General features: G+C 33.3%; 1 protein-coding gene across 1 annotated transcript in view; it reads right to left on the bottom strand.

Moving 5' to 3' along the window:
- Window positions 1-24,713, bottom strand: part of LOC143054826 (uncharacterized) — a 66,753-nt gene extending 42,040 nt beyond the window's left edge. Inside the window, exons 1-4 of the mRNA XM_076227877.1 lie at window positions 24,623-24,713; window positions 23,886-23,993; window positions 22,874-22,951; window positions 5,236-5,287 (exon numbers count right to left, since the gene is read on the bottom strand). Coding sequence (XP_076083992.1) covers window positions 5,236-5,287; window positions 22,874-22,951; window positions 23,886-23,993; window positions 24,623-24,700 — 316 coding nt within the window. The 5' untranslated portion in view covers window positions 24,701-24,713. The remainder of the gene's footprint in view (window positions 1-5,235; window positions 5,288-22,873; window positions 22,952-23,885; window positions 23,994-24,622) is intronic.
- Window positions 24,714-26,234: the final 1,521 nt, after the last annotated feature.

Below are 26,234 nucleotides of genomic sequence, written 5' to 3'. Positions count from 1 at the left end.
AAAATTTGAGGGCAGATAGATCTTGACCTGGTAAACAATTTTACTCCTGTCAGATTTGCTCTAAATGCTTTGGTTTTAGAGTTATAAGCCAAACACTACATTTTACCCCTATGTTGTATTTTTAGCCATGGCGGCCATCTTGGTTGGTTGGCTGGGTCACGCAACACATTTTTTAAACTAGATACCCCAATGATGATTGTGGTCAAGTTTGGTTTAATTTGGCCCAGTAGTTTCAGAGAAGATTTTTGTAAAAGCTAACGACGCCGGACGCCGGACGCAAAGTGATGAGAAAAGCTCACTTGGCTCTTCGGGCCAGGTGGGCTAAAAAACGAGAAACGAGAAACACTTAAGAACCACATCAACAAACGACAACTACTGAACAATTGCAGCGGGTTAAACATTTTAATGGTACCAAACCTTCTCCTAATCTGAAACAATAGTGAAACATCACAACATAGAAAAACACACTATAACATATCAATTGAAATGGATTAACTCAATCAAAGGACAAATTAACACGATCCAACATACACTGTACAAATAAATTTGATCTTTGATACAATGCAAATATAAAATCAATAAAATATACTGCTGTGAAATGTTAAACAATCTTTAACCCCGCCGCAATTTTGCGCCTGTCCCAAGTCAGAAGCCTCTGGCCTTTGTTAGTCTTGTATGATTTTAAATTTTAGTTTCTTGTGTATAATTCGGAGTTTAGTATGACGTCCATTATCACTGTACTATTATGCATATTTTAGGGGCCAGCTGAAGGACACCTACGGGTGCGGGAATTCTCGCTACATTGAAGACCCATTGGTTGCCTTCGGCTGTTGTTTTCTCTATGGTCGGGTGGTTGTCGCTTTGACATATTCACCATTTCCTTTCTCAATTTTATTAGAAAAACAACAATCAGCTAGAACAAAAATATGCACCATTTGCATTTGTACACAGGTAAATGAAAATAATTGTGTAGTTAGGTATACATGTACAATTCAAACGGAGAAAGGAAATAATTTTACAAAATAAATAATTTTGATGTTCATAGTACATGTAGTATGAAGAAGTGAAAATTTATAGTAATAAATAATTTTATTGTAATAAAATATTATATAAAATGTCAAAATTTGTAGACTATTCTTTTACAAAACGTCTTTATTTATAATAAAATGCTCCAAGCAGGGCGCAGCTTGATACGACCACAGAGGTCGAACTCTGAACAGTTGAGGCAAGTATGGACACAACATTCACAGTGATTCAAGCTTGATACAGCTCTGAATTTGGATTGTGATTAAATATTTGACACAGCATAGGTTTCTGACACAGAATAAATGTGGTCAAATTGAACTGAAAAAAATTAAATTTACCTATTGTGGTCCAATATCCAAAATCTAAATACATGGTTAGACTCAGCATATCAAAGAATCCCAAGAATTCAATTTTTGATGAAATCAAACAAAGTTTAATTTTGGACCCTTTTGACCTCAATGTGGACCAATTTGATAAAGGGGCCCAAAAATCAAAAATCTAAATACATTGTTAGACTTAGCATATCAAAGAACCCCATAAATTCAACTTTTGTTGAAATCAAACAAAATTTAATTTTGCACCATTTGGACCTCAATGTGTAATAATTTAAAAACGGGGCCCAAAATCCAATAACTTGATACACTGTTAGAGTCAGCATTTCAAAGAACACCAAAAATTCTGGAATAAAACCCTGTTGAAATTGGTCAAGAAATAAGCAATTTATACAAAGTATTAGAAAAGTATTCTTTTTGTCTCCTAATTCCTAAACAAACAGCCATATAAACCCAGAAAATCAATTTCAACCTTCCTACCTTGCTATGGAACCCTGTGGTACAATTTCAGAAAGATCCATACACTTCAACACAAGTTATTGTCTGGAAACTACAAAAATGCTTATTTGGGGCCCTTTTTTGGCCCCTAATTCCTAAAAAGTTGAGACCATAACCCCAAAATCAATCCCAACCTTCCTTTAGTGGTTATAAACCTTGTGTTAAAATTTTATTGATTTCTATTTACTTATACTCAAGTTATTATCCGGATCCATCCGTCTTCGGACGACGTTGAGGACGAAGTGATACTGCAATATACGACCAAAATTTTTTAAATTTTTTTGCGCTCGTATAAAAATCAGCATAATCAAACATCTTTTTCAATATGTAATATTCAGTAAAATCTATATATAAATTGAGAATGGAAATGGGGAATATATCAAAGAGAGAACACCCCGACCAAAGAGCAGATAACAGCTGAAGGTCAACAATCGGTTTTCAACGTGGCGAGAAAATCCTGAAATTCCCGAAAAATATGATATATAAATGTACAATATAATTGCATCCTTTCATAAGTTTTATGGACGCCATCTCAAGTGGGTTGACCATTATGGAATATCAGTTTCACAGATGATAGCAGATATGTTCCTAATGTCGTAACAACAATCCCATCCCCTTTTCCAAAATGTGACCTACCGAATTGAGACGATTACTGGGTTTGTACTAACATGAGCAACACAATGGATGCCACATGTGGAGCAGTCTACTTACCCTTTCGGTTTACCTGAGATCATCACCCCTAGTTTTCTATGTTGTGTCTGTTTGTCTGTTTGTCTTTTTCTTTTTTAGCCATGACATTGTCATTTTGTTTTCGACTTATGATTGGAATCTTTCGCCTCTCTTGTCAACATGTTTCCATTGTAGATAATTAATATCTAATTATTTAAATATTAAGTAGATAATTAATATCTAATTATTTAAATAGTAATTGTATCTCCCTTTCATTACTCCACCTAACATATCCAAGCTTAAATTATAAGTAACCAATAGTTTAGATTTTAATTTAAACACTGCTTTGTAAAACAAATATAAATAAATAGCTGTGCCATGAGTGCATGATACACCCGTTGCTTTTTCAAAGAATGAAGTATCATAATTCCGCAATGTCATATCAGAAATTTAAAAAAAAAAAATAAAGGGAGGTTATTGTAATATATGTAAACCAGTCACCAAAGTTTCATGAACACTGCTCAAATTCACTTTTGAGTTTTGTCCAAAAACCGGAGAAACACCCTTTTTTAATGAATAAATCCACACAACTCGGAAATGTAAAATCTAACATTTATAAAAATCAAAAGGGAGCTCACGCCAAATGATATAAACATGTCACCAAAGTTTCCTGTAAACTGCTCAAAGCATTTTTGAGTTATTGTTCAAAAACTGGAAATCCTTCTTTTTTAATGAATAAAACCCCATAATCGGAAACGTAAAATCTAACATTTATAAAAATAAAATTGAGCTCATGTCAAGATATAAACAGTTCACCAAAGTTTCATGAAAACTGCTCAAAGCGTTTTTAAGTTATTGTTCAACATGTTGACGACGAACAGACGGATGGATGGACAACGGTATACCAGCTGAGACCAAAATTATGAAGGGGAAAAACGAAAACCTAAATTTTTGCCCCAAGGAAGGTTAGGCCAAATAAAATTAATTACTAGATTTTCATCCAAATTTTTGAAAAAAATGGGGCGGGTGGGAGGATTTTATTTTTTAAATTTTATTTCATATGAAACCATTTTGTGACGAGTTCTTCATATATTCAAGTGTAATAATAAGCTTATATCATGTATACACAGGTATGAGGAATCTTACATTATTTTTCAAATCCCAAAATAAATGTCTCTAATTGCGGCTTTAGAAACTAAACAACAAAAACATGTAGAAATGCTCTCTTCAGTTGGACTTTCTACACCAAATGTATTTGGGTTCCTAAACTATGGTTTTTAGTCCCCATAAAATGAAGCAAATGCAACACAATTATTATGAGTACAGAATAAAATGAAAACTTAAACAGTGTTGAAAGTAATAGGGTTGGTACTTGTGCATTTATGCAAGATGAAAATATTATTTTCATGTAAAACTTGATAAAAAAAAGAAGTGTTTAATGACCGTTTTGGGGTATTGGGACATTTTCTGTTAATCAACAAGAAAAGACTATCATGGGTAAATTCTTAGAAATCTAAGGGCTTGTGTAAATAATAGCGTATTTTAGTCGACTTTTTAAACTTAATATACAAGTTCGTGTTTGTGTTTCAATATATTTAATTCAGTCATGTTTTCTGTATCAATGGGTTCCACAAGTTTTGAGCGTAAGATATTTTTCACATTTAAACTTCCTGACACAAAATAGTTGCATAAAAACCCAGTTTTCAAACCACAAAAATTTGTGACGTATCGCGATTTGTGGTCTAGGACACAGCGTTTTTCTCGTAACACGAATATTTCACGTCATTATCGTTATCAGTTTTTACTCTCGGAAGATGATGTTGTCATCATAGTCACTAAGTGCAGCAGAATATGTCGACACTCATTTTGGTTAGATTAACTAGAGGTACAAAACCGAAACTTGAAACAGGAAGTCATAAATTAAACGAAATTTTAACGGTTATCGGTAAAGGAAACGAACAAAATCCGGAAATCGTAAATTTTATAAAATAAAAAAAATCGGGGCGGGACGATTTCAGAGGGGCGGGCGGGGATGAAAATCTATCAATTAATTTTAATTGGCCTTAATCCTCCTTCGCCTAATTTTCATGATTAAACTGGTTTATCCAACACACTTAAAGGCAAAGTGCCCTAGTTTGTTGGAAACAAAACTTAAGAATCATGAAACTACCTCCCAGCATTTGTCTTGCCAACATCATGCAGTGTTTAAAAGAAACTTGAAAACAAAGTCGAGATGTTATCTGACATGTTAGGCCAGTGTATTCTTAAGCAGCAGTTGAAACCAGAACAAATAGAAAGGTTCAAAGTGTTATTAGAAACAAGTGTATAGTATTGGCATTGGAGATGGGAACCATTTTTCTGAAAGAGTTGATTTGAAAAATTCAGAAAAAATTTATTAAATTATGACAAGTGCTTTGGAAGGGTAAGCATATTTTTATTTTTTTACTAAATTGAATTTTCAATTACCTTCTAAGAATAAAGGACCTTTTACTATTTTTGGTGAAAGGTCCATGATCTTCTATTGCCTAAAGTAAATATGAACCCCAGTATCGGGACACCCCTCTAATGAACTGATTTCTATTGAAATGTCTATTGAATGTAACGTTGATCTTCTCATTTGACCTGGTGACCTACAAATATATAGGAATCCTCCCCTCATTATATTTACACATGTTAATCTAATAAAAATGAAATAATGTTAAGAAAATACCTTCCATTTTCGGTCCTGCAGTAACACTTGAGGATTTCTCTGACATAACTGTCTGAAAAAGGAGAAATATGCACTGTGAGGTATTTTTTTACTTTGCATGCTGATTTTTGTCTAATTTAAGTGTTTTCTTTTACATATTATCTCAAAAACAACAATAAAAAGATAAAAATTGTAAACAGCAAAAAAGGCCAAATATACTAGATCTTCAAAAAAGTCTATATAGCCAAAAATTTTATTACACATCTTATAGTAATTATATAACTGAAATAATGATATTTGGCTAATTTTTCAAGTGTTTGTCCATTTAAAATCTCATTATAAACTATAACAGATAGGTAGAAACTGTAAACAAAAATAAAAGACGAATGTGTCCGAGGACACTGGTTCTTTATCATTGTGTATGAGTTTCATAAAATATACAATTTTGCAAGTTAAACAGGTGATAACTCTAGAACAGTTAGTGTCTCACTGCCCCAATTCCAACTCAGTATGCAAGTTTTGGTTCTTAACATTGTATATGAGTTTCATAAAATTTGATAAGGAAAACTTAAGTTAGATTGCAGATTAAATGTAATTATTAAAGTTATAAAGGGGCATAACACTAAGCGGTAAGTTAAGCATTGCCTGGGAGTTTTTGGTTTTTAACATTGGAAATGAGTTTCATAAAAATTTCGACGAGGAAAACTAAAGTTAGAATGGAGAAATGAAAAATAAAGGGCTGCGCTTGAGCGCATGATACGCCTGTTGCTCTTTTAACTTGTCTTTTATGCTTTAAATGAATTTATATGATCAACTAGAAATATATATACAAATCAAAAGGGATGTTACATTAATACATTCACCAAAGTTTCATAAAATCCCCCTTTTTTAATTATAAAAATTCATTACTTAAGAAAACGTAAAATCTAAAATTTATAAAAATGGAAAGGGAGCTTATGTCAATAGATTTAAACAATTTATCAAAGTTGCATAAAATTTTGTGAAAGTGTTAGTTATTGTCCCAAAATTGGAAAATCCCTTTTTTAAGCATAAAAATTCATACACGGAAATGTAAAATCTGAAATTTATATAAATTGAAAGGGAGCTTACATCAACCAAAGTTTCATGGACATTGGTGAAAGCCTTTTTGAGTTATTTTCCGAAGTGTTGAAAATCCCCCTTTTTTTATGAATAAAGCCCAATAAATCCAAAACTTAAAATCTGAAATTTATAAAAATTGAAAGGGAGCTTACATCAATAGATATAAACAATTCACCAAAGTTTCATTGACATTGGTGAAAGCCTTTTTGAGTTATTGTCCGAGTGTTGAAAATCCCCCCTTTTTTATGAATAAAGCCCCATAAATCCAAAACTTAAAATCTGAAATTAAAAAAAACGAAAGGGAGCTTACGTCAATAGATATAAACAATTCACTGAAGTTTCATGGAAACTGGTGAAAGTGTTTTTGAGTTATTGTCCGAAGTGTGGACGACAGACGGACGGACAGACGGACAGACAGACGGACGGATGGACAGACGGAAGGACGGACAACGGTAATCATGATGTGTTTGTAGATCTTACTTTACTGGACATTCTTCTTGCTACAATTATCTCTATCTATAATGAACTTGGCCCAGTAATTACAGTGGAAAATATATTCTAAAAATTTACAAAAATTTACAAAAAGGAGTAGGTTCAGTAAGACCCCTTTTTGGCCCCAAAATATAACAGTTTTACAAAATTGTTAAAATGTAAACTTTTAGTTATCTATTGGACAGTAGAATGCTTCTGCTACATAAATATGGACTGTTTTTGACAACACAATGCATATATATCCGGTACTAGCACCATTAAGTCATGCTAAATTACTGAATTCTTCACAATTCTAGCATTTTAGCTAAATTTTAGACGGTTTTCGTGTAAAACGAAAGTGGCCGCATTCATGTTCATCTTTAATATTGAAATGTAAGTTGTATTTGATGATAATACATAACATATATAAAGGTTGAGAATGAACAAGGATGCGGCCACTTCCATTTTTTCCAAAAACCATCTAAAAGAGGGACGAAAGATACCAAAGGGACAGTCAAACTCATAAATCTTAAACAAACCGACAACGCCATGGCTAAAAATGAAAAAGACAAACAAACAACAGCACACACATCACAACATAGAAAACTAAAGAATAAACAACACAAACCCCACCAAAAAACTAGGGGTGATCTCAATGAAAAGTGACATTTTTCGGCATATTTGGTAGACTTTTCATATTTGAGCTTGAATCGGATCGTTTTTAATGACTAAATCAGTTAAAATCTTTCCCATAAACTAATTAATTGAAATAAAATAGACACTTAAGTATTTAAAATGTGGTCAAAATCTTTCGTCAGATGAACCTGAAATTTGAGGCCAAAATCGGTCCTTATTGGACCTACTCCTTTATGAAAATTGTTAAAAAATGACTAAAAAGGGCAATAACTCCTTAAGGGGTAAGCTGACAATTTGGTCATGTTGACTTATTTGTAGATCTTACTTTGCTGAACATTATTGCTGTTTACAGTTTATCTCTATCTATTATAATATTCAACATGTTCAAGATAATAACCAAAAACTGCAAAATCTCCTTAAAATTACTTATTCTGGGGCAGCAACCCAACAACAGGTTGTCTGTTTTGTCTGAAAATTAAGGGCAGATAGTTCTTCATCTGATAAGCAATTTATATCTGTCAGATTTGCTCTAAATGCTTTGGTTTCAGACATATAAGCCAAAATCTACATTTTACCCCTATGTTCTATTTTTAGCCATGCGACCATCTTGGTTGGTTGGCACGGTTACGCCACACATTTTTAAAACTAGATACCCCAATGATGATTGTGGCCAAGTTTGGATTAGTTTGGCTCAGTAGTTTCAGAGAAGAATTTTGTAAAAGTTAACGAGGACAGTATTAAGTACCCTGCTTGTATGAGTATGTGTCTACTATACACCCAGTAGACAATATTAAGTACCCTGCTAGTATGGGTATCTGTGTCTACTAAACACACAGTAGACAGTGTTAAATACCCTGCTGGTAAGGGTATCTGTGTCTACTATACACCCAGTAGACTGTGTTTGGTACTCTGCTTGTATGGGTATATGTGTCTACTATACACCCAGTAGACAGTGTCAAGTACCCTGCTGGTAAGGGTATTTGTGTCTATTATACACCCAGTAGACAGTGTTAAGTATCCTGCTGGTATGGATATCTGTGTCTACTATACACCCAGTAGACAGTATTAAGTACCCTGCTGGTAAGGGTATCTGTCTACTATACACCCAGTAGACAGTGTTTGGTACTCTGCTGGTATGGGTATATGTGTCTACTATACACCCAGTAGACAGTGTTACGTACCCCTGTTGGTAAGGGTATCTGAGTTGACTATCAAGTAAGTGCAGTTTTAAGTACCCTGCTGGTAAGGGTATCTGTGTCTACTATGCACCAAGTAGACAGTGTTAAGTACCCTGCTGGTAAGGGTATCTGTGTCTACTATATACCCAGTCGACAGTGTTAAGTACCCTGCTGGTATGGGTATCTGTGTCTACTATAAACCCAGTAGACAGTATTAAGTACCCTGCTGGTATGGATATTTGTGTCTACTATACACCCAGTAGACAGTATTAAGTACCCTGCCGGTATGGGTATCTGTGTCTCCTATACACCCAGTCGACAGTATTAAGTACCCTGCTGGTATGGGTATCTGTGTCTACAATACACACAGTAGACAGTGTTCAGTACCCTGCTAATAAGGGTATCTGTGTCTACTATACACCCAGTAGACATTGTTTGGTACTCTGCTGGTATGGGTATCTGTGTCTACTATACAACCATTAGACAGTGTTAAGTACCCCTGTTAAAAAGGGTATCTGAGTTGACTATCCAGTCAGTACAGTTTTAAGTACCCTGCTGGTATGGATATCTGTGTCTACTATACACCCAGTAGACAGTATTAATTACCCTGCTGGTATGGGTATCTGTGTCTCCTATACACCCAGTCGACAGTATTAAGTACCATGCTGGTAAAGGTATCTGTGTCTACTATACACCCGTAGACAGTGTTCAGTACCCTGCTGGTATGGGTATCTGTGTCTACAATACACACAGTAGACAGTGTTCAGTACCCTGCTAATAAGGGTATCTGTGTCTACTATACACCCAGTAGACATTGTTTGGTACTCTGCTGGTATGGATATCTGTGTCTACTATACAACCTTTAGACAGTGTTAAGTACCCCTGTTGGTAAGGGTATCTGAGTTGACTATCCAGTCAGTACAGTTTTAAGTCCATCTGCTGGTATGGGAATCAGGGGTGTGGAAATGCTATGCCCGACTTGCCCGACTCGTACATTTGAACAACCGGACAAGTGATTATTTTTGTCTGGGTTGCCCGTGGACAAGTAAAAAATGATCATAAGACAAAGTTCAAATCCAACAAAAAATATAGAATAAATTCAAAATAAGATGTTTAATTTAAGTAAAAGAAACCAATGGTCAGCGAGTAAAAACACCAATGTTTATGACGATAAATATTACATAATACCGGAAATAGATCGGTTAACAAAATAAATAAAAATAAGTATGCGAACCCGAGTCGCTTAACATTGCATTGGTTTTGTCCATTGATCCGGGATCGTCGATTAGGTTTAATCTTTCATGTACCGGAAGTGTCATTTTATATGATTTTGAATCGAGATTCAGATGAGGTTGATAAATACTTTATAAAACAGCGGACATGAAAGACAAAAAGAGTAATGAGTCGAGTAAAAAACGAAAACGCAAATTGAGGATAATGAGTATTAAAAAAAAAATAATATGGAAGCGAGAATTTAAGAAATCGTGACGATCAGATTGCACCTGGCTATCTAGGATGGAAATTCGGAAAATAAATTATTTTTTTGTCTTTATATTTAAACATCAAAGGTCAACATTATTTTTTGTCAGAGTGGTTAATAAAAGGGATGCTTTAATTGCCCATTAAGACAATTATAAAAAAAAAAACAAGTGTGTCAGTTGAGAGAAACACCAAAAAAATCAATAGTTTATCCATTATTTAATTTTCATTACTTCACTCACTGTCCTCTAAATTAGTATATCATTATATGTACCTACAGGCTACAATTCTTTTTCAAAAACTGCTGCAAAAATGACCCTCACATGTCATTTCATTGGTTGTTTTGCTGTAAGGTTTCCAAAGATGTTAACCTACTTTCCTAAATTTTTACACATTTAAACAAAAGGATTTCATTTGTTTGTGATGCAAAACAGTGCTAAGAATTATGTGTTAACAATGAAATACTTCAATATTTATTGGGACCATCAGGGCAAGTAACTTTTTTTCCGGACAAGTGAAATTTACAGTTTTACTTGCCCAGGGACAAGTGCCCACAGCAAATATTTCCACAGACAGTGTTAAGTACCTCTGCTGGTATGAGTTAACAGGGATGATTCCACTATATACTTTAGGGCCGCTTGGCAGCCCAAAAATCGGCCAGCGGCCCCAAAAAAATATTTGTGAATATAAATTCCCAATTCTTGAAAATAAAATAAAAATCGGTATTTTCGGAAAAGTTTAGGACTTAATTCGTTATAGGTTGAAAAATATAGATATATATAGTTTTAAAATATAAAATATAAAATATAGTTTTTTATGAAGTGTCCTATATTTTGACTTTAGTGGAAGATTTGATTATGTCATAATCCTGGTACTTTTGATAACTATTTACACCACTGGGTCGATGCCACTGCTGGTGGACGTTTCGTCCCCGAGGGTATCACCAGCCCAGTAGTCAGCACTTCGGTGTTGACATGAATATCAATTACATGGTCATTTTTATAAATTTTCTGTTTACAAAACTTAGAATTTTACGAAATACTAAGGATTTTCTTACCCCAGGAGTAGATTACCTTAGACGTATTTGGCACAACTTTTTGGAATTTTGGGTCCTCAATGCTCTTCAACTTTGTATTTGTTTGGCTTTTGAACTTTTTTGATGTGAGCGTCACTGATGAGTCTTATGTAGACGAAACGCGCGTCTGGCGTATAAAAAAATTATAATCCTGGTACTTTTGATAACTATTTACACCACTGGGTCGATGCCACTGCTGGTGGACGTTTCGTCCCCGAGGGTATCACCAGCCCAGTAGTCAGCACTTCGGTGTTGACATGAATATCAATTACATGGTCATTTTTATAAATTTTCTGTTTACAAAACTTAGAATTTTACGAAATACTAAGGATTTTCTTACCCCAGGAGTAGATTACCTTAGACGTATTTGGCACAACTTTTTGGAATTTTGGGTCCTCAATGCTCTTCAACTTTGTATTTGTTTGGCTTTTGAACTTTTTTGATGTGAGCGTCACTGATGAGTCTTATGTAGACGAAACGCGCGTCTGGCGTATAAAAAAATTATAATCCTGGTACTTTTGATAACTATTTACACCACTGGGTCGATGCCACTGCTGGTGGACGTTTCGTCCCCGAGGGTATCACCAGCCCAGTAGTCAGCACTTCGGTGTTGACATGAATATCAATTACATGGTCATTTTTATAAATTTTCTGTTTACAAAACTTAGAATTTTACGAAATACTAAGGATTTTCTTACCCCAGGAGTAGATTACCTTAGACGTATTTGGCACAACTTTTTGGAATTTTGGGTCCTCAATGCTCTTCAACTTTGTATTTGTTTGGCTTTTGAACTTTTTTGATGTGAGCGTCACTGATGAGTCTTATGTAGACGAAACGCGCGTCTGGCGTATAAAAAAATTATAATCCTGGTACTTTTGATAACTATATAGATATCTATGATTATGTCAACATGTAGTAAACAATTTTAGCAGCCGGATTCAATTGATTAAAATGTTATTGGATTATTTGATCTCGTAAAAGTATGCCTAGCAGGTTGATCAAAACAAGTGAAACTGCGAGCTACTGCTCACTGATGATACCCCCGCCGCAAGTGGATAATATTAATAGTGTAAAAATATGCAAGTGTTCGGTAAACAGGAAGTTGTCAAGTGATGAATCTGAAAACGCATCACACGGTATAGCTGACTTATATAAATCCTGAAACCAAATTTCAGAAATCCTTGTATTGTAGTTCCTGAGAAAAATGTGACAAAAAATTTCAACTTGGCTATCAGTGTAAAATCATACAAGTGTTCGGTAAACAGGAAGTTGTCGAGTGATGAATCTGAAAACGCATCACACGGTATAGCTGACTTATATAAATCCTGAAACCAAATTTCAGAAATCCTTGTATTGTAGTTGCTGAGAAAAATGTGACGAAAATTTTCAACTTGGCTATCATGTGTAAAATCATACAAGTGTTCGGTAAACAGGAAGTTGTCAAGTGATGAATCTGAAAACGCATCACACGGTATGGCTAACATATATAAATGTTGATACCAAATTACAGAAAGGGTGGATGTGTAGTTCCTGAGAAAAATGTGACGAAAATTTTCAACTTGGCTATCATGTGTAAAATCATACAAGTGTTCGGTAAACAGGAAGTTGTCAAGTGATGAATCTGAAAACGCATCACACGGTATGGCTAACATATATAAATGTTGATACCAAATTACAGAAAGGGTGGATGTGTAGTTCCTGAGAAAAATGTGACGAAAATTTTCAACTTGGCTATCATGTGTAAAATCATACAAGTGTTCGGTAAACAGGAAGTTGTCAAGTGATGAATCTGAAAACGCATCACATGGTATGGCTAACATATATAAATGTTGATACCAAATTAAAGAAAGGGTGGATGTGTAGTTCCTGAGAAAAATGTGACAAAAGTTTCATGGGACGGACTGACTGACGGACTGATGGACGGACTGACGGACTGACAGACAGAGTTAAAACAGTATGCCCCCTTTTTTAAAGCGGGGGTATAAACATGTTTGTCGAAATTGGTGTGAAAGCAGACCTCGGCTAAGTGCAAATTCAAATTTTGATATAATATTGACGAATCCATTTTAATGGGCGCCGATTTCGTAAAAGCAGGTCGCCCAGAAGAGCTGCAAGGTTATAGAATTTGATGAAAATAAATTATTTTATATTTTGCTCTATTTCATTAAAAGACAAAAGTTTGAGCGTTTTTGAAAAATAATGTTGATGATCAGACTATTCATGAAATACGATATGTCACCATTTAACATGGAACTGTTTCAAAAGTTATGAAAATGATCTTTTCTTCTTCTTTAGAATACCATCAACTTTTTGAGAATTACTTTCCGGCGCATGCATAAATGGTTTTAAGTGAATTTCAAATATTCTTTTATTTATTTATGAAATCTACAATTTTTCCAAATAATTTTAAAGTTCACTGGTCAATTGCTTTACATATCTTATCTATTAAGTATATAAACTTTTGTAATTGTCCCGTCTGAATACGACAATGGACCAATTCAATTTGAAATCCATTTTAATCAAGGTAAACTTATAAAGATGACCTGATGAAAAAATACCAAATGGATGATTTTTTTTCATTGGTTTATATGGCAAGCCGTTTTGCTATTTAATTTAATTTCAAGATTTCTTATACACTTTATAAGATATCTTGTATAGTTTATAAGATATTATATGAAATATCTTACAGATTATATAAGATATCTTATAAAGTTTATGAAATTTACAGTTTTTAAAATAATTTCATAAAATATAAGAGATACTGTATCTAATAATTTATATAACTATACATGTATCTTACATAAAATATCTTATAAACTATATGAGATATCTTATTAACTATATAAGATATTTTATAAACTATATGTATTGTTTATAAGTTATCTCATATGAAAGATATTCATAAGATATCTTAATAACTTTAGGAGATATCTTTAAAAGTATATAAGATATCTTATAAAATATATAGTTTATAAGATATCTTGATAATTTTCTTTATAAGATATCCCATAAACTATATAAGATATCTTATAAACTATTTTATAAACTTGATAATATATATTAAATATATCTTATAAACTATACAAGATATTTAATCTGAAATATATCCATAAGATATCTAATTAATAACTTTAGGAGATATCTTTAAAAGTATATGAGATATCTTATAACATATATAGTTTATAAGACATCTTATATAATTTTCTATATAAGATATCTTGAAGATATCTTAAAAGCTATCTTATAAACTATCTTATCAACTTGATAAGATATCTTAAATATATCTTATAAACTATATAAGATATCTAATCTGAAATACATTCATAAGATATCTTAATAACTTTAGGAGATATCTTATCAAGTATATAAGATATATTATCAGATTATTACATGGCATTTTTCATATCACATGTATTATCAGCCCTAGGTTCAATTTCAGCCCAAGAGCTGCATGGCTCGAGGGCTGATATTTACCGAGGGCTGATAATACATGCGATATGAAAAATGACATGTTATGATCTTTTTATCATATACTTCAACAATGGAGAAAAATAACAGATTCATATATTGACCCTTTTACGTGTTTCCCAAACAGAAAACCAAAGAGTGAAAAGTTCACGAACGCCGGACCCCAAATTTAGTACATTCGATATAAAATCTTTCTAGCATATGCCTCAACAGAGAAAAAAAATATTTTAATATGGACGAATCGACAAAAATATACATTATAAACACTGTTTGGAAAAGTCAACGTTTTTAAAGTAACTTTCTAAATTATGTTTGATACTTTTAAAAATGCATTTATTTACTAATTTGTTTGTTAGTTGTTGTTTTTTTTTTAATTATTTTACACAATATACTTTCCAGTATCCAAGTAATTGTTTTGTGCACTACTTTGTAATGTTTTTCATAGAAAACGTAGCATTTAGGTGTATTTTCCGGAATTTGCCGAGTATCACCGGAATGCCATGCGATAACGTTACGGATAGGCATTGATAACAATCGAAGCATGTGATAAACTTTTCATATCAGCCCGCTGAGCACCAATTCGAAAAAATATGGAATTTACGTTAATTTAATGCTATTATCATACAATAAAAATCATATGTTATTTTGGAATTTACGTTAATTTAATGCTATTATCATACAATAAAAATCATATGTTATTTAGTCTAAGTATATGATAATATAAAATATATAGTTTATTAGATATCTTATATAATTTTCTTTATAAGATATCTTATATAATTTTCTTTATAAGATATCTTATATAATTTTCTTTATAAGATATCTTATATAATTTTCTTTATAAGATATCCCACAAACTATATAAGATCTTATAAACTATATGAGATGTCTTATCAACTATATAAGATATCTTGTAAATGATAAAAGATATCTGGTTAATTATAAAAGATATTTATTAGATATCTCTTATAATATATAAAACTAGATAAATCTTATGTAAATGAAACTATAGAAGATATCTTATATATTAAATGAGATATCTTATATATTACATGAGATATCTTGACATTTTATTAAATAGTAAAACGGCTTGCCATAGATTTATGTTAGCTGGTATATATGTTTATGTATATGTAATATGCCTAGGTTACTTTGAAGTAAGGTGTCAAAATAAAATATAATAGTCTTTCAAAACGTCATAATTATTTGGAATAGTGCATCATGTGCAATTATATTCATGTAATACAACTTCCCTGGTCTCAATCCAATAACTTTCAAGTAATCTGGTGATCATATCTATGAGATCAGAATCATATATATCATAATCAGTAGCCCATCCATAATTATTCAAAATGTTACAACTTCTTAAATCCGTGTTGAGGTTAAACTTAATATACATTTTCCGTTTTTACAGGAAAATGATATGATTTCGTCTTAGATTTTATGCATAAAAGATTCCCAATTGGGATAAAAAATTCCCAATTTGATGTTCAAGGGACCCATTTGAAAACACCTGGAATCATCCCTGGAGTATCTGTGTCTACTATACACCCAGTAGACAGTGTTAAGTACCCCTGCTGGTAAGGGTATCTGTGTTGACTATTCAGCCAGTACAGTTTCAAGTACACCTGCTGGTATGAGTATATGTGTCTACTATACACCCAGCAGACAGTTTTAAGTACCCCTACTGGTAAGGGTATCTGTGTCTATTTTACACCCAGTAGACAGTGTTAAGTACCCTGCTGGTAAGGGTATATGTGTCTACTATACCCCCAGTAGACTGTGTTAAGAATCCCGCTGGTATGGGTATCTGTGTCTACTATACACCTAGTATACAGTGTTAAGTACCTCTGCTGGTAAGGGTATCTGTGTCTATTATACACCCAGTAGACAGCAGTGTTCTCCCCAGGCCGTTTTAGCGTCGCGGTACTGCGACGCTATATTTCTTCCCGTGACGCTATAATAATTACCGCAACGCTATAATTATTACCGCGAGGCTATAATTATTTTCAGGATGTTATTTTTCTCATTCCTAAATTTTGAACTTTCATCTAATTACCACTTATGATCATAAAAAAATATTTCACTTTTAATTGTAATCCCTTCAAGTCGGACAATAGAGGCAGTTTAGAGTAGTTAAATAGGTGTTAATTGCCCTTTGGGTGATAACTGTTTGGATACGAATACCCCAAGCTGTCACTTTGACATGATTAATACCACGTGGTTTGCAATCGGCAAATTTCGATAAGGAGAAAACGTAATCAGAAAATCATAAATAAATCGAAATATATGTTTTCTAAATGAAATTTCAAAGAAACAAACAATTTTTCTCTTTTAAAATGAGGTTGAGTCTTATCTTTTTACGACTTTTAATATATTAGTATTACTTTCTTTCTCTTCCTATTACTTTTTGTAAATCGAGAGTGAAAATTTTGATTTTGGGCTAAATAAGTTTTGTACTTTCTTTAGAAAGTGATCAAAATTGGCTTGTGTATATGTTTCATCCATCTAATGCATTAAAAACGCCATATTCATTCCCAATCTCTTCTACGACATTGTTTATTTTCGTATTTTTCATTGCTTTCAGGGGCCATTTAATATTTTAGTGTAAACTACTGATGGAACCGGACCTGATATGACAAAAAACCGCATTTTACAATAATAACTACATATGAACAAATGGCACAGTAGACAGAAAACAATGATACATAAAGAGAAAACTAAGCATTAACAGACTACTTGTAGATAACTTTGTTAAAAATATATCATTTTGTAAAAAGAAACAACTAGGACCATGAACCAATACGTTTCAAAGACATGATAAAGCATTTTTTCTATTCAATTTTTTTATTAAGAACCCATGTTTTTTCCTACATATTTAGTGCAATTGTATCTATACAGGTTGCACTATAATAAACCATTCATTCATTTAGCTGGGTATAGGTAGGGTAACTGGAACCACACATATATTTTTATTTAGACTAAGAGGGAAAAAATAATTCTGGAACTATAAATGAATATAGAAAACATAAACTGACAATACTGTTATCATGGTTATAGTTTAATTGTATTCTCAGTTATGAATTCAACAATATAAAAACAAAGAATAAGATGGAAAAGAATATTTTATTTACCAAATAAGGGCCTATAGCATACAAACATTATAATACATTTTGTAATAAACAATAATGTATATAACATAAAGAAAATAATGCGTTGCCACAACACGATAAATTACATTGAAAAAAAATACAACTTATTTTTTTACGCCAAATGTGATGCTATCCCAAATTTCTAGGGAGAACACTGGACAGTATTAAGTACCCTGCTGGTATAGGTATCTGTGTCTACTATACACCCAGTAGACAGTGTTAAGTACCCTGCTGGTAAGGGTATCTGTGTCTACTATACACCCAGTAGACAGTATTAAGTACCCTGCTGGTATGGATATCTGTGTCTACTATACACACAGTAGACAGTGTTAAGTACCCTGCATGTAAGGGTATCTGTGTCTACTATACACCCAGTAGACAGTATTAAGTACCCTGCTGGTATGGGTATCTGTGTCTACTATACACACAGTAGACAGTGTTAAGTACCCTGCTGGTAAGGGTATCTGTGTCTACTATACAACCAGTAGACAGTATTAAGTACCCTGCTGGTAAGGGTATCTGTGTCTACTATACAACCAGTAGACAGTATTAAGTACCCTGCTGGTATTGATATCTGTGTCTACTATACACACAGTAGACAGTGTTAAGTACCCTGCATGTAAGGGTATCTGTGTCTACTATACACCCAGTAGACAGTATTAAGTACCCTGCTGGTATGGGTATCTGTGTCTACTATACACACAGTAGACAGTGTTAAGTTCCCTGATGGTAAGGGTATCTGTGTCTACTATACATCCAGTAGACAGTGTTAAGTACCCCTGCTGGGAAGGGTATCTGAGTCTACTATACACCCAGTAGAGAGTGTTAAGTTCCCCTGCTGGTAAGTGTATCTATGTCTTCTATAACCCCGAAGACAGTGTTAAGTATCCTGCTAGTATGGGTATCTATGCATACTATACACCCATTATACAGTGTTAAGTACCCTGCTGGTATGGGTATCTGTGTCTTCTATTCACCCAGTAGACAGTGTTAAGTACACTGCTGGTAAGCGTATCTGTGTCTACTATATACACAGTAGGCAGTGTTTGGTACCACTGCTGGTAAGGGTATCCAAGTGTATCATATACAAGGTTTATAGTGCTTAGTACAACTGCTGCTAAGGGTATCCAAGTATACCATATACCCAGTATACAGTGTTATTTCCATTGCTGGTAAGAGTATCAAAGTGTATCACATACCCGGTAGACAGTGTTTATTACCACTACTGCTAAGTGTATCCAAGTGAACCATCTACCCAATAGTATCCCACTATATCACCTTCACAGTAGACAATGTAAGTACCACTGTTTGCAATTGTACCTAATTAGATCATATACCCAGTAGAGTATTAAGTACCACTGCTATGAAGTGTAGCATATACCAAGAACACAGTGTTGGATACCACTGCTGGTATGGATACTTCTACCTAACAGACATTAAGTATACCATCTACACAGTAAGTGGTTAGTACCACTGCTGGTACTGGTATTGAAGTGTATTACCTACCCAAAAGATGGTGGTTAGTACCACTGCTGGTACTGGTATTGAAGTGTTTCAGCTACCCAAAAGATGATGGTTAGTACCACTGCTGGTAGAAACCCCTTTTATCCAGTAGACAGTGTTTAGTACCACTACCCGTAAGAAACCCCATTTATGCAGTGGACAGTGTTTAGTACCACTACCCGAAAGCAATCCCATATATCCAGTCCACAGTCTTTAGTACCACTACCCGTAAAAAACCCCATTTATCCAGTAAACAGTGTTTAGTACCACTACCCGTAAGAAACCCCCTTTATCCAGTACACAGTGTTTAGTAACACTGCCCGTAAGAAATCCCATTTATCCACTAGACAGTGTTTAGTACCACTGCCCGTAAGAAACCCCATTTATCCAGTACACAGTGTTAAGTACCACTACCCGTAAGAAACCCCATTTATCCAGTAGACAGTGTTTAGTACCACAACCTGTAAGAAACCCCATTTATGCAGTGGACAGTGTTTAGTACCACTACCCGTAAGAAATCCCAAATATCCAGTTCACAGTCTTTAGTACCACTACCCATAAGACAGTGTTTAGTACCACTACCCGTAAGAAACCCCATTCATGCAGTGGACAGTGTTTAGTACCACTACCCGTAAGAAATCCCATATATCCAGTTCACAGTCTTTAGTACCACTACCCGTAAGAAATCCCATTTATCCACTAGACAGTGTTTAGTACCACTGCCCGTAAGAAACCCCATTTATCCAGTACACAGTGTTCAGTACCACTACCCGTAAGAAACCCCATTTATCCAGTAGACAGTGTTTAGTACCACTACCCGTAAGAAACCCCATTTATCCAGTAGACAGTGTTTAGTACCACAACCCGTAAGAAACCCCATTTATGCAGTGGACAGTGTTTAGTACCACTACCCGTAAGAAATCCCATATATCCAGTTCACAGTCTTTAGTACCACTACCAGTAAGACAGTGTTTAGTACCACTACTCGTAAGAAACCCCATTTATGCAGTGGACAGTGTTTAGTACCACTACCTGTAAGAAACCCCCTTTATCCAGTACACAGTGTTTAGTAACACTGCCCGTTAGAAACCCCATTTATCCAGTAGACAGTGTTTAGTACCACTACCCGTAAGAAACCCCCTTTATCCAGTATACAGTGTTTAGTACCACTACCTGTAAGAAACCCCCTTTATCTAGTACACAGTGTTTAGTACTACTACCCGTAAGAAACCCCATTTATCCAGTACACAGTGTTTAGTACTACTACCTGTAAGAAACCCCATTTATCTAGTACACAGTGTTAAGTACTACTACCCGTAAGAAACCCCACTTATCCAGTACACAGTGTTTAGTACCACTACCTGTAAGAAACCCCCTTTATCCAGTACACAGTGTTTAGTAACACTGCCCGTAAGAAACCCCATTTATCCAGTAGACAGTGTTTAGTACCACTATCCGTAAGAAATCCCATATATCCAGTTCAGAGTCTTTAGTACCACTACCCGTAAGAAATCCCATTTATTCAGTAGACAGTGTTTAGTACCACTGCCTGTAAGATACTCCATTTATCCAGTACACAGTGTTTAGTACCACTACCCGTAAGAAACCCCATTTATCCAGGACACAGTGTTTAGTAAAACTGCCCGTAAGAAACCCCATTTATCCAGTACACAGTGTTTAGTACCACTACCTGTAAGAAACCCCATTTATCCAGTAGACAGTGTTTAGTACAAATACCCGTAAGAAACCCCATTTATCCAGTACACAGTGTTTAGTACCACTACCCGTAAGAAACCCCATTTATCCAGTACACAGTGTACCATTACCCGTAAGAAACCCCATTTATTCAGTAGACAGTGTTTAGTGCTACTGCCCGTAAGAAAACCCATTTATCCATTAGACAGTGTTGAGTGTTTTTTACTCAAGCCAAAAAAAAAATTTATTGTAAAGGCAGGCTTCATATCAGTATGCCGTTATTTTGTTTAATTCTCCAGTTTGACTAATTAATTTTAGTTAGGTGCAAGTCCGAAGAATACCTTAAACATTGTAGCAAATCCAAATCAACTGTATGAGTCTATTTTTAATTTGAAAAATATACAGGACTAAAAGTGAAAAAAAAAAATTTGTAAGGGTTCCGCGGAACCCAGTGTCTCGCCTATTTTTGCTGTAAATTGCAGGCTCAACAATAATGAGGAAAAAAATCAATAAAAATATTCCTCTTGTTACTATTTTATGATTGTAAGAAAATCTAAGTCCATTTAAAAGTAAATTACAGAAAAAACGGAGTAATCTTTTTACAAACTTTACTTCTGGATACAATCTAATATGATCATAAATAAGCTTCTGTCCAAGTTTGGTACAAACCCAGTATAGTTTAATTAAGAAAGTTATTAAAATTTTAAAAACTTTAACCACAGAGTGAATGTAATGGTTCCCCGCAGAAAAACTAAGTCCATTTAAAAGTAAAATATGGAAAAAATGGATTTATTTATTTACAAACTTTACTTCTGGATACAATCTTATGATCATAAATAAGCTTCGTCCAAGTTTGGTACAAACCCAGGATAGTTTAAGAAAGTTATTAAAATTTTAAAAACTTTAACCACAGAGTGAATGTAATGATTCCCCGCAGAAAAACTAAGTCCATTTAAAAGTAAAATATGGAAAAAATGGATTTATTTATTTACAAAATTTACTTCTGGATACTATCTTATGATCATAAACAACCTTCTGTCCAAGTTTGGTACAAACCCAGGATAGTTTAAGAAAGTTATTAAAATTCTAAAAACTTTAACCACAGAGTGAATGTAATGGTTCCCCGCAGAAAAAAACTAAGTCCATTTGTAAGTAAAATACGGAAAAAATGGAATTTTATTTTTACAAAATTTACTTCTGGATATTATCTTATGATCATAAACAAGCTTCTGTCCAAGTTTGGTACAAACCCAGGATAGTTTGAGAAAGTTATTAAAATTCAAAAAACTTTAACCACAGAGTGAATGTTTTGTTTCCCCGCAGAAAAAACTAAGTCCAATTATAGTAAAATATGGAAAAAATGGAATTTTATTTTTACAAAATTTACTTCTGGATATTATCTTATGATCATAAACAAGCTTCTGTCAAACTTTGGTAGAAATCCAGTATAGTTTAAGAAAGTTATTAAAATTTCAAAAACTTTAACCACAGAGTGAATATTTGTTGACGCCGCCGACGACGACGGAATGTAGGATCGCTTAGTCTCGCTTTTTCGACTAAAGTCGAAGGCTCGACAAAAAACATTTGCTTTCAGTGTCCTCCTTTTGTATTTATTTGGTGTAATAACTCTTTACACTTTGATATTTTGAAAAAAATTTCGTGAATGCCCTAAGTGACATTGTTGTTTTAAATGTTTATATCCTGACTATGTGGGATTGGTTTGCTCATTGTTGAAGGTTGTACAGTGAACTATAGCTGTTAATTTCTGTGTCATTTGGTCTCTTGTGAAGAGTTGTCTCATTGGCAATCATACCACATCTTTTAATGTTATGTATGGTACATCAATAAATATTGATTTCAGATTATTCTGTTTAAAAGTAAGAATTTATTACATATGTACCTGCAAGTATTCCACTACTTCTTTGCACCTTGGATAAAACTTCAGTTTTGCCGCTGCCAGATCATATGGAGTTTCACCCTGAAACCAGTGAGACATATATATCAATTGATCTCTTTTATAACACTTATCTTACAGTACATTCATGCCAGTAACATCTGAGTGGTATTTTATTTATCATGTGACCCCCTCAGCTCTGATCACCACTTCAAACGAGTAACAACAGAGTGGTAGTTTATTTATTTTGTGAGCCCTCAGCTCCGATTATTACTTCATAAACTTAGTTACATATTTCAATAAGCTGCAACTTAGAGTTGCTGAGAAAAAAAGTGACCAAAATTTCGTATCTGACAGAAAAAGAGGTAAGATATAACTTGTATGCTCCGCGTTAAGCAGGGAATAAAAAGTATTCATGTAAATTAGTGTCTCTGTGTTGATTGCTGCTTAATGTCCAGTGGCAAATATTAAATGCATAATCTTACAATAACACTATTATTCTCAACATTGTATTAGAGTAAGACTGACATGTTAACTCAAACAATCTAGCTCAACTAGCCGCAGTTCACAAGAATAAATGTCATCATACTCTGATTCGGAAATTTTTTCACCAAATTTTGGTCATTTTGTCATTTTGATATAACATAAAAGTTGGTGCACTTTGAAAAAAAAAAAAAAGAATGTCAAAATCACATTACTGCACCAGTATGCTCATACTCATAGCATCGACAGTTAAATTCTAAATATTTAAACACGAGGCTTGAAGCGTTTTAAATTTGAACATTTAACTGTCTTGAGTAGATAAATATTGTATTACACTCGAGACAGTGGTAGAATCTATATGCATCTAGACAGGTCCATAATATCTTAACTCAAATTTGCCAGAAATATCACTTATGTGTTGTACCTTGGTTAACATCTATAACAATACAAACATTGTACCAAACAGATTTTACACATCATCAGTAAAGTAATCCATAAATTAATTGATCACTGGTCATATACTATAAAATATTACCTGGAGTGTTTTAATCAAGGGACTGGCACCTCCTTGTTCTACCAGACATCTTGTGATCTGTAGATATCCCCCTTCAGCAGCCCAATGTAAAGCTGTTTTTCCTTCACTCTATAATATAACCAAATAACATGTAAATATTATGTACAGTACTTTGTTGTCAATATCAATAATATACAACATATCCTAAAACTGACATTAAAACTTGTCTGATAAACTGGACATTGTTGTGTAATAAATATAAACAAAATATATATCACATGAATCAGTGGTCAAAACTGAATAAAATGACCAGTCACACTTGTATTTATATTGTATATAAACAATAAATAAACAAGTTTTGTTGTGAAATGTCAAAACTTCAATTAAACCAGATATCTTAAAAAAATATTTTTTTCAAGAAATGTGTAAAAGAATTATATCAATGGATTCAGAAGAACAAAACAAGCAAAATGAGACCCCACTTTATATGATTCTTACACATATTTGTTCGTTAAAACTGTCTGATTTTAATACAACATGATTTAGTGTAGATTCAGTATAATTGTTCATTTTAATAAAATATTTTTTTAAAGAAACATGAAAAGAGTTATATTTTCTGATTCAGAACAATAATATGAGTAAAATGAGACCCCACTTTATATAATTATTACAAATATTTGTTCATTAAACCTGTCTAATTAACAACATGATTTAGTGTAGATTAATAGTAATGTGATCAGACTAAGTAGATAACATACATCTGTGATGTCGATCTTACATCCTCTATCAATGAGGAGTCTACAGATCTCCAGGTGTCCTCTCCAGGCAGCCTCCATTAATGCTGTCCGTCCATACACCTGGAATAATACAACTGACATCAAAACTTGTCTGATAAACTGGACAATGTTGTGTAATAAATATAAACAAAATATATATCACATGAATCAGTGGTCAAAACTGAATACAATGACCAGTCACACTTGTATTTATATTCTACATAAACAACAAATAAACATGTCTTGTTGTGAAATGTCAAAACTTCCATTAAACCTGATATCTTAAAAAAATTATTTTTTTCAAGAAATGTGTAAAATAATTATATCAATGGATTCAGTAGAATAAAACAAGTAAAATGAGACCCCACTTTATATGATTCTTACAAATATTTGTCGTTAAAACTATCTAATTAACAACAGGTTTCATGTAGATTTAGTATAATCATTCATTTTAATAAAAAAAAATTTTTTTAAAGAAACATGAAAAGGAGTTATATTTTCTGATTCAGAACAATAATACGAGTAAAATGAGACCCCACTTTATATAATTATTACAAATATTTGTTCATTAAACCTGTCTAATTAACAACATGAATTAGTGTAGATTAATAGTAATGTGATCAGACTAAGTAGATAACATACTGTTGTTGTGATGTCGATCTTACATCCTCTATCAATGAGGAGTTTACAGATCTCCAGGTGTCCAAACCTGGCAGCAAACATTAATGCTGTCCATCCTCTACCCTGGAATAATACAACTGACATCAAAACTTGTCTGATAAACTGGACAATGTTGTGTAATAAATATAAACAAAATATATATCACATGAATCAGTGGTCAAAACTGAATACAATGACCAGTCATACTTGTATTTATATTTTATATAAACAATAAATAAACATGTTTTGTTGTGAAATGTCAAAACTTCCATTAAACCTAATATCTTAAAAAAATATTTTTTTCGAGAAATGTGTAAAAGAATTATATCAATGGATTCAGTAGAACAAAACAAGTAAAATGAGACCCCACTTTATATGATTCTTACAAATATTTGTTCATTAAAACTGTCTAATTAACAACAGGAATTAGTGTAGATTCAGTATAATTATTCATTTTTATAAATATTTTTTTTTAAGAAACATGAAAAAGAGTAATATTTTCTGATTCAGAACAATAAAACGAGTAAAATGAGACCCCACTTGATATAATTATTACAAATATTTGTTCTTTAAACCTGTCTAATTAACAACATGATTTAGTGTAGATTAATAGTAATGTGATCAGACTAAGTAGATAACATACTGTTCTGGTGTTGATCTTACATCCTCTATCAATGAGGAGACGACAGATCTCCAGGTGTCCTCCCTCGGCAGCCCTCATTAATGCTGTCTCTCCAAATCCCTGGAATAATACAACTGACATCAAAACTTGTCTGATAAACTGGACAATGTTGTGTAATAAATATAAACAAAATATATATCACATGAATCAGTGGTCAAAACTGAATACAATGACCAGTCACACTTGTATTTATATTGTATATAAACAATAAATAAACATGTTTTGTTGTGAAATGTCAAAACTTCCATTAAA

This window comes from Mytilus galloprovincialis, chromosome 12 (genome assembly GCF_965363235.1).
Source record: "Mytilus galloprovincialis chromosome 12, xbMytGall1.hap1.1, whole genome shotgun sequence".
NCBI lineage: Eukaryota > Metazoa > Mollusca > Bivalvia > Mytilida > Mytilidae > Mytilus > Mytilus galloprovincialis.
The sequence above is the reverse complement of the archived record's forward strand: the minus strand, read 5'-3'. Positions and strand labels throughout refer to the sequence as shown.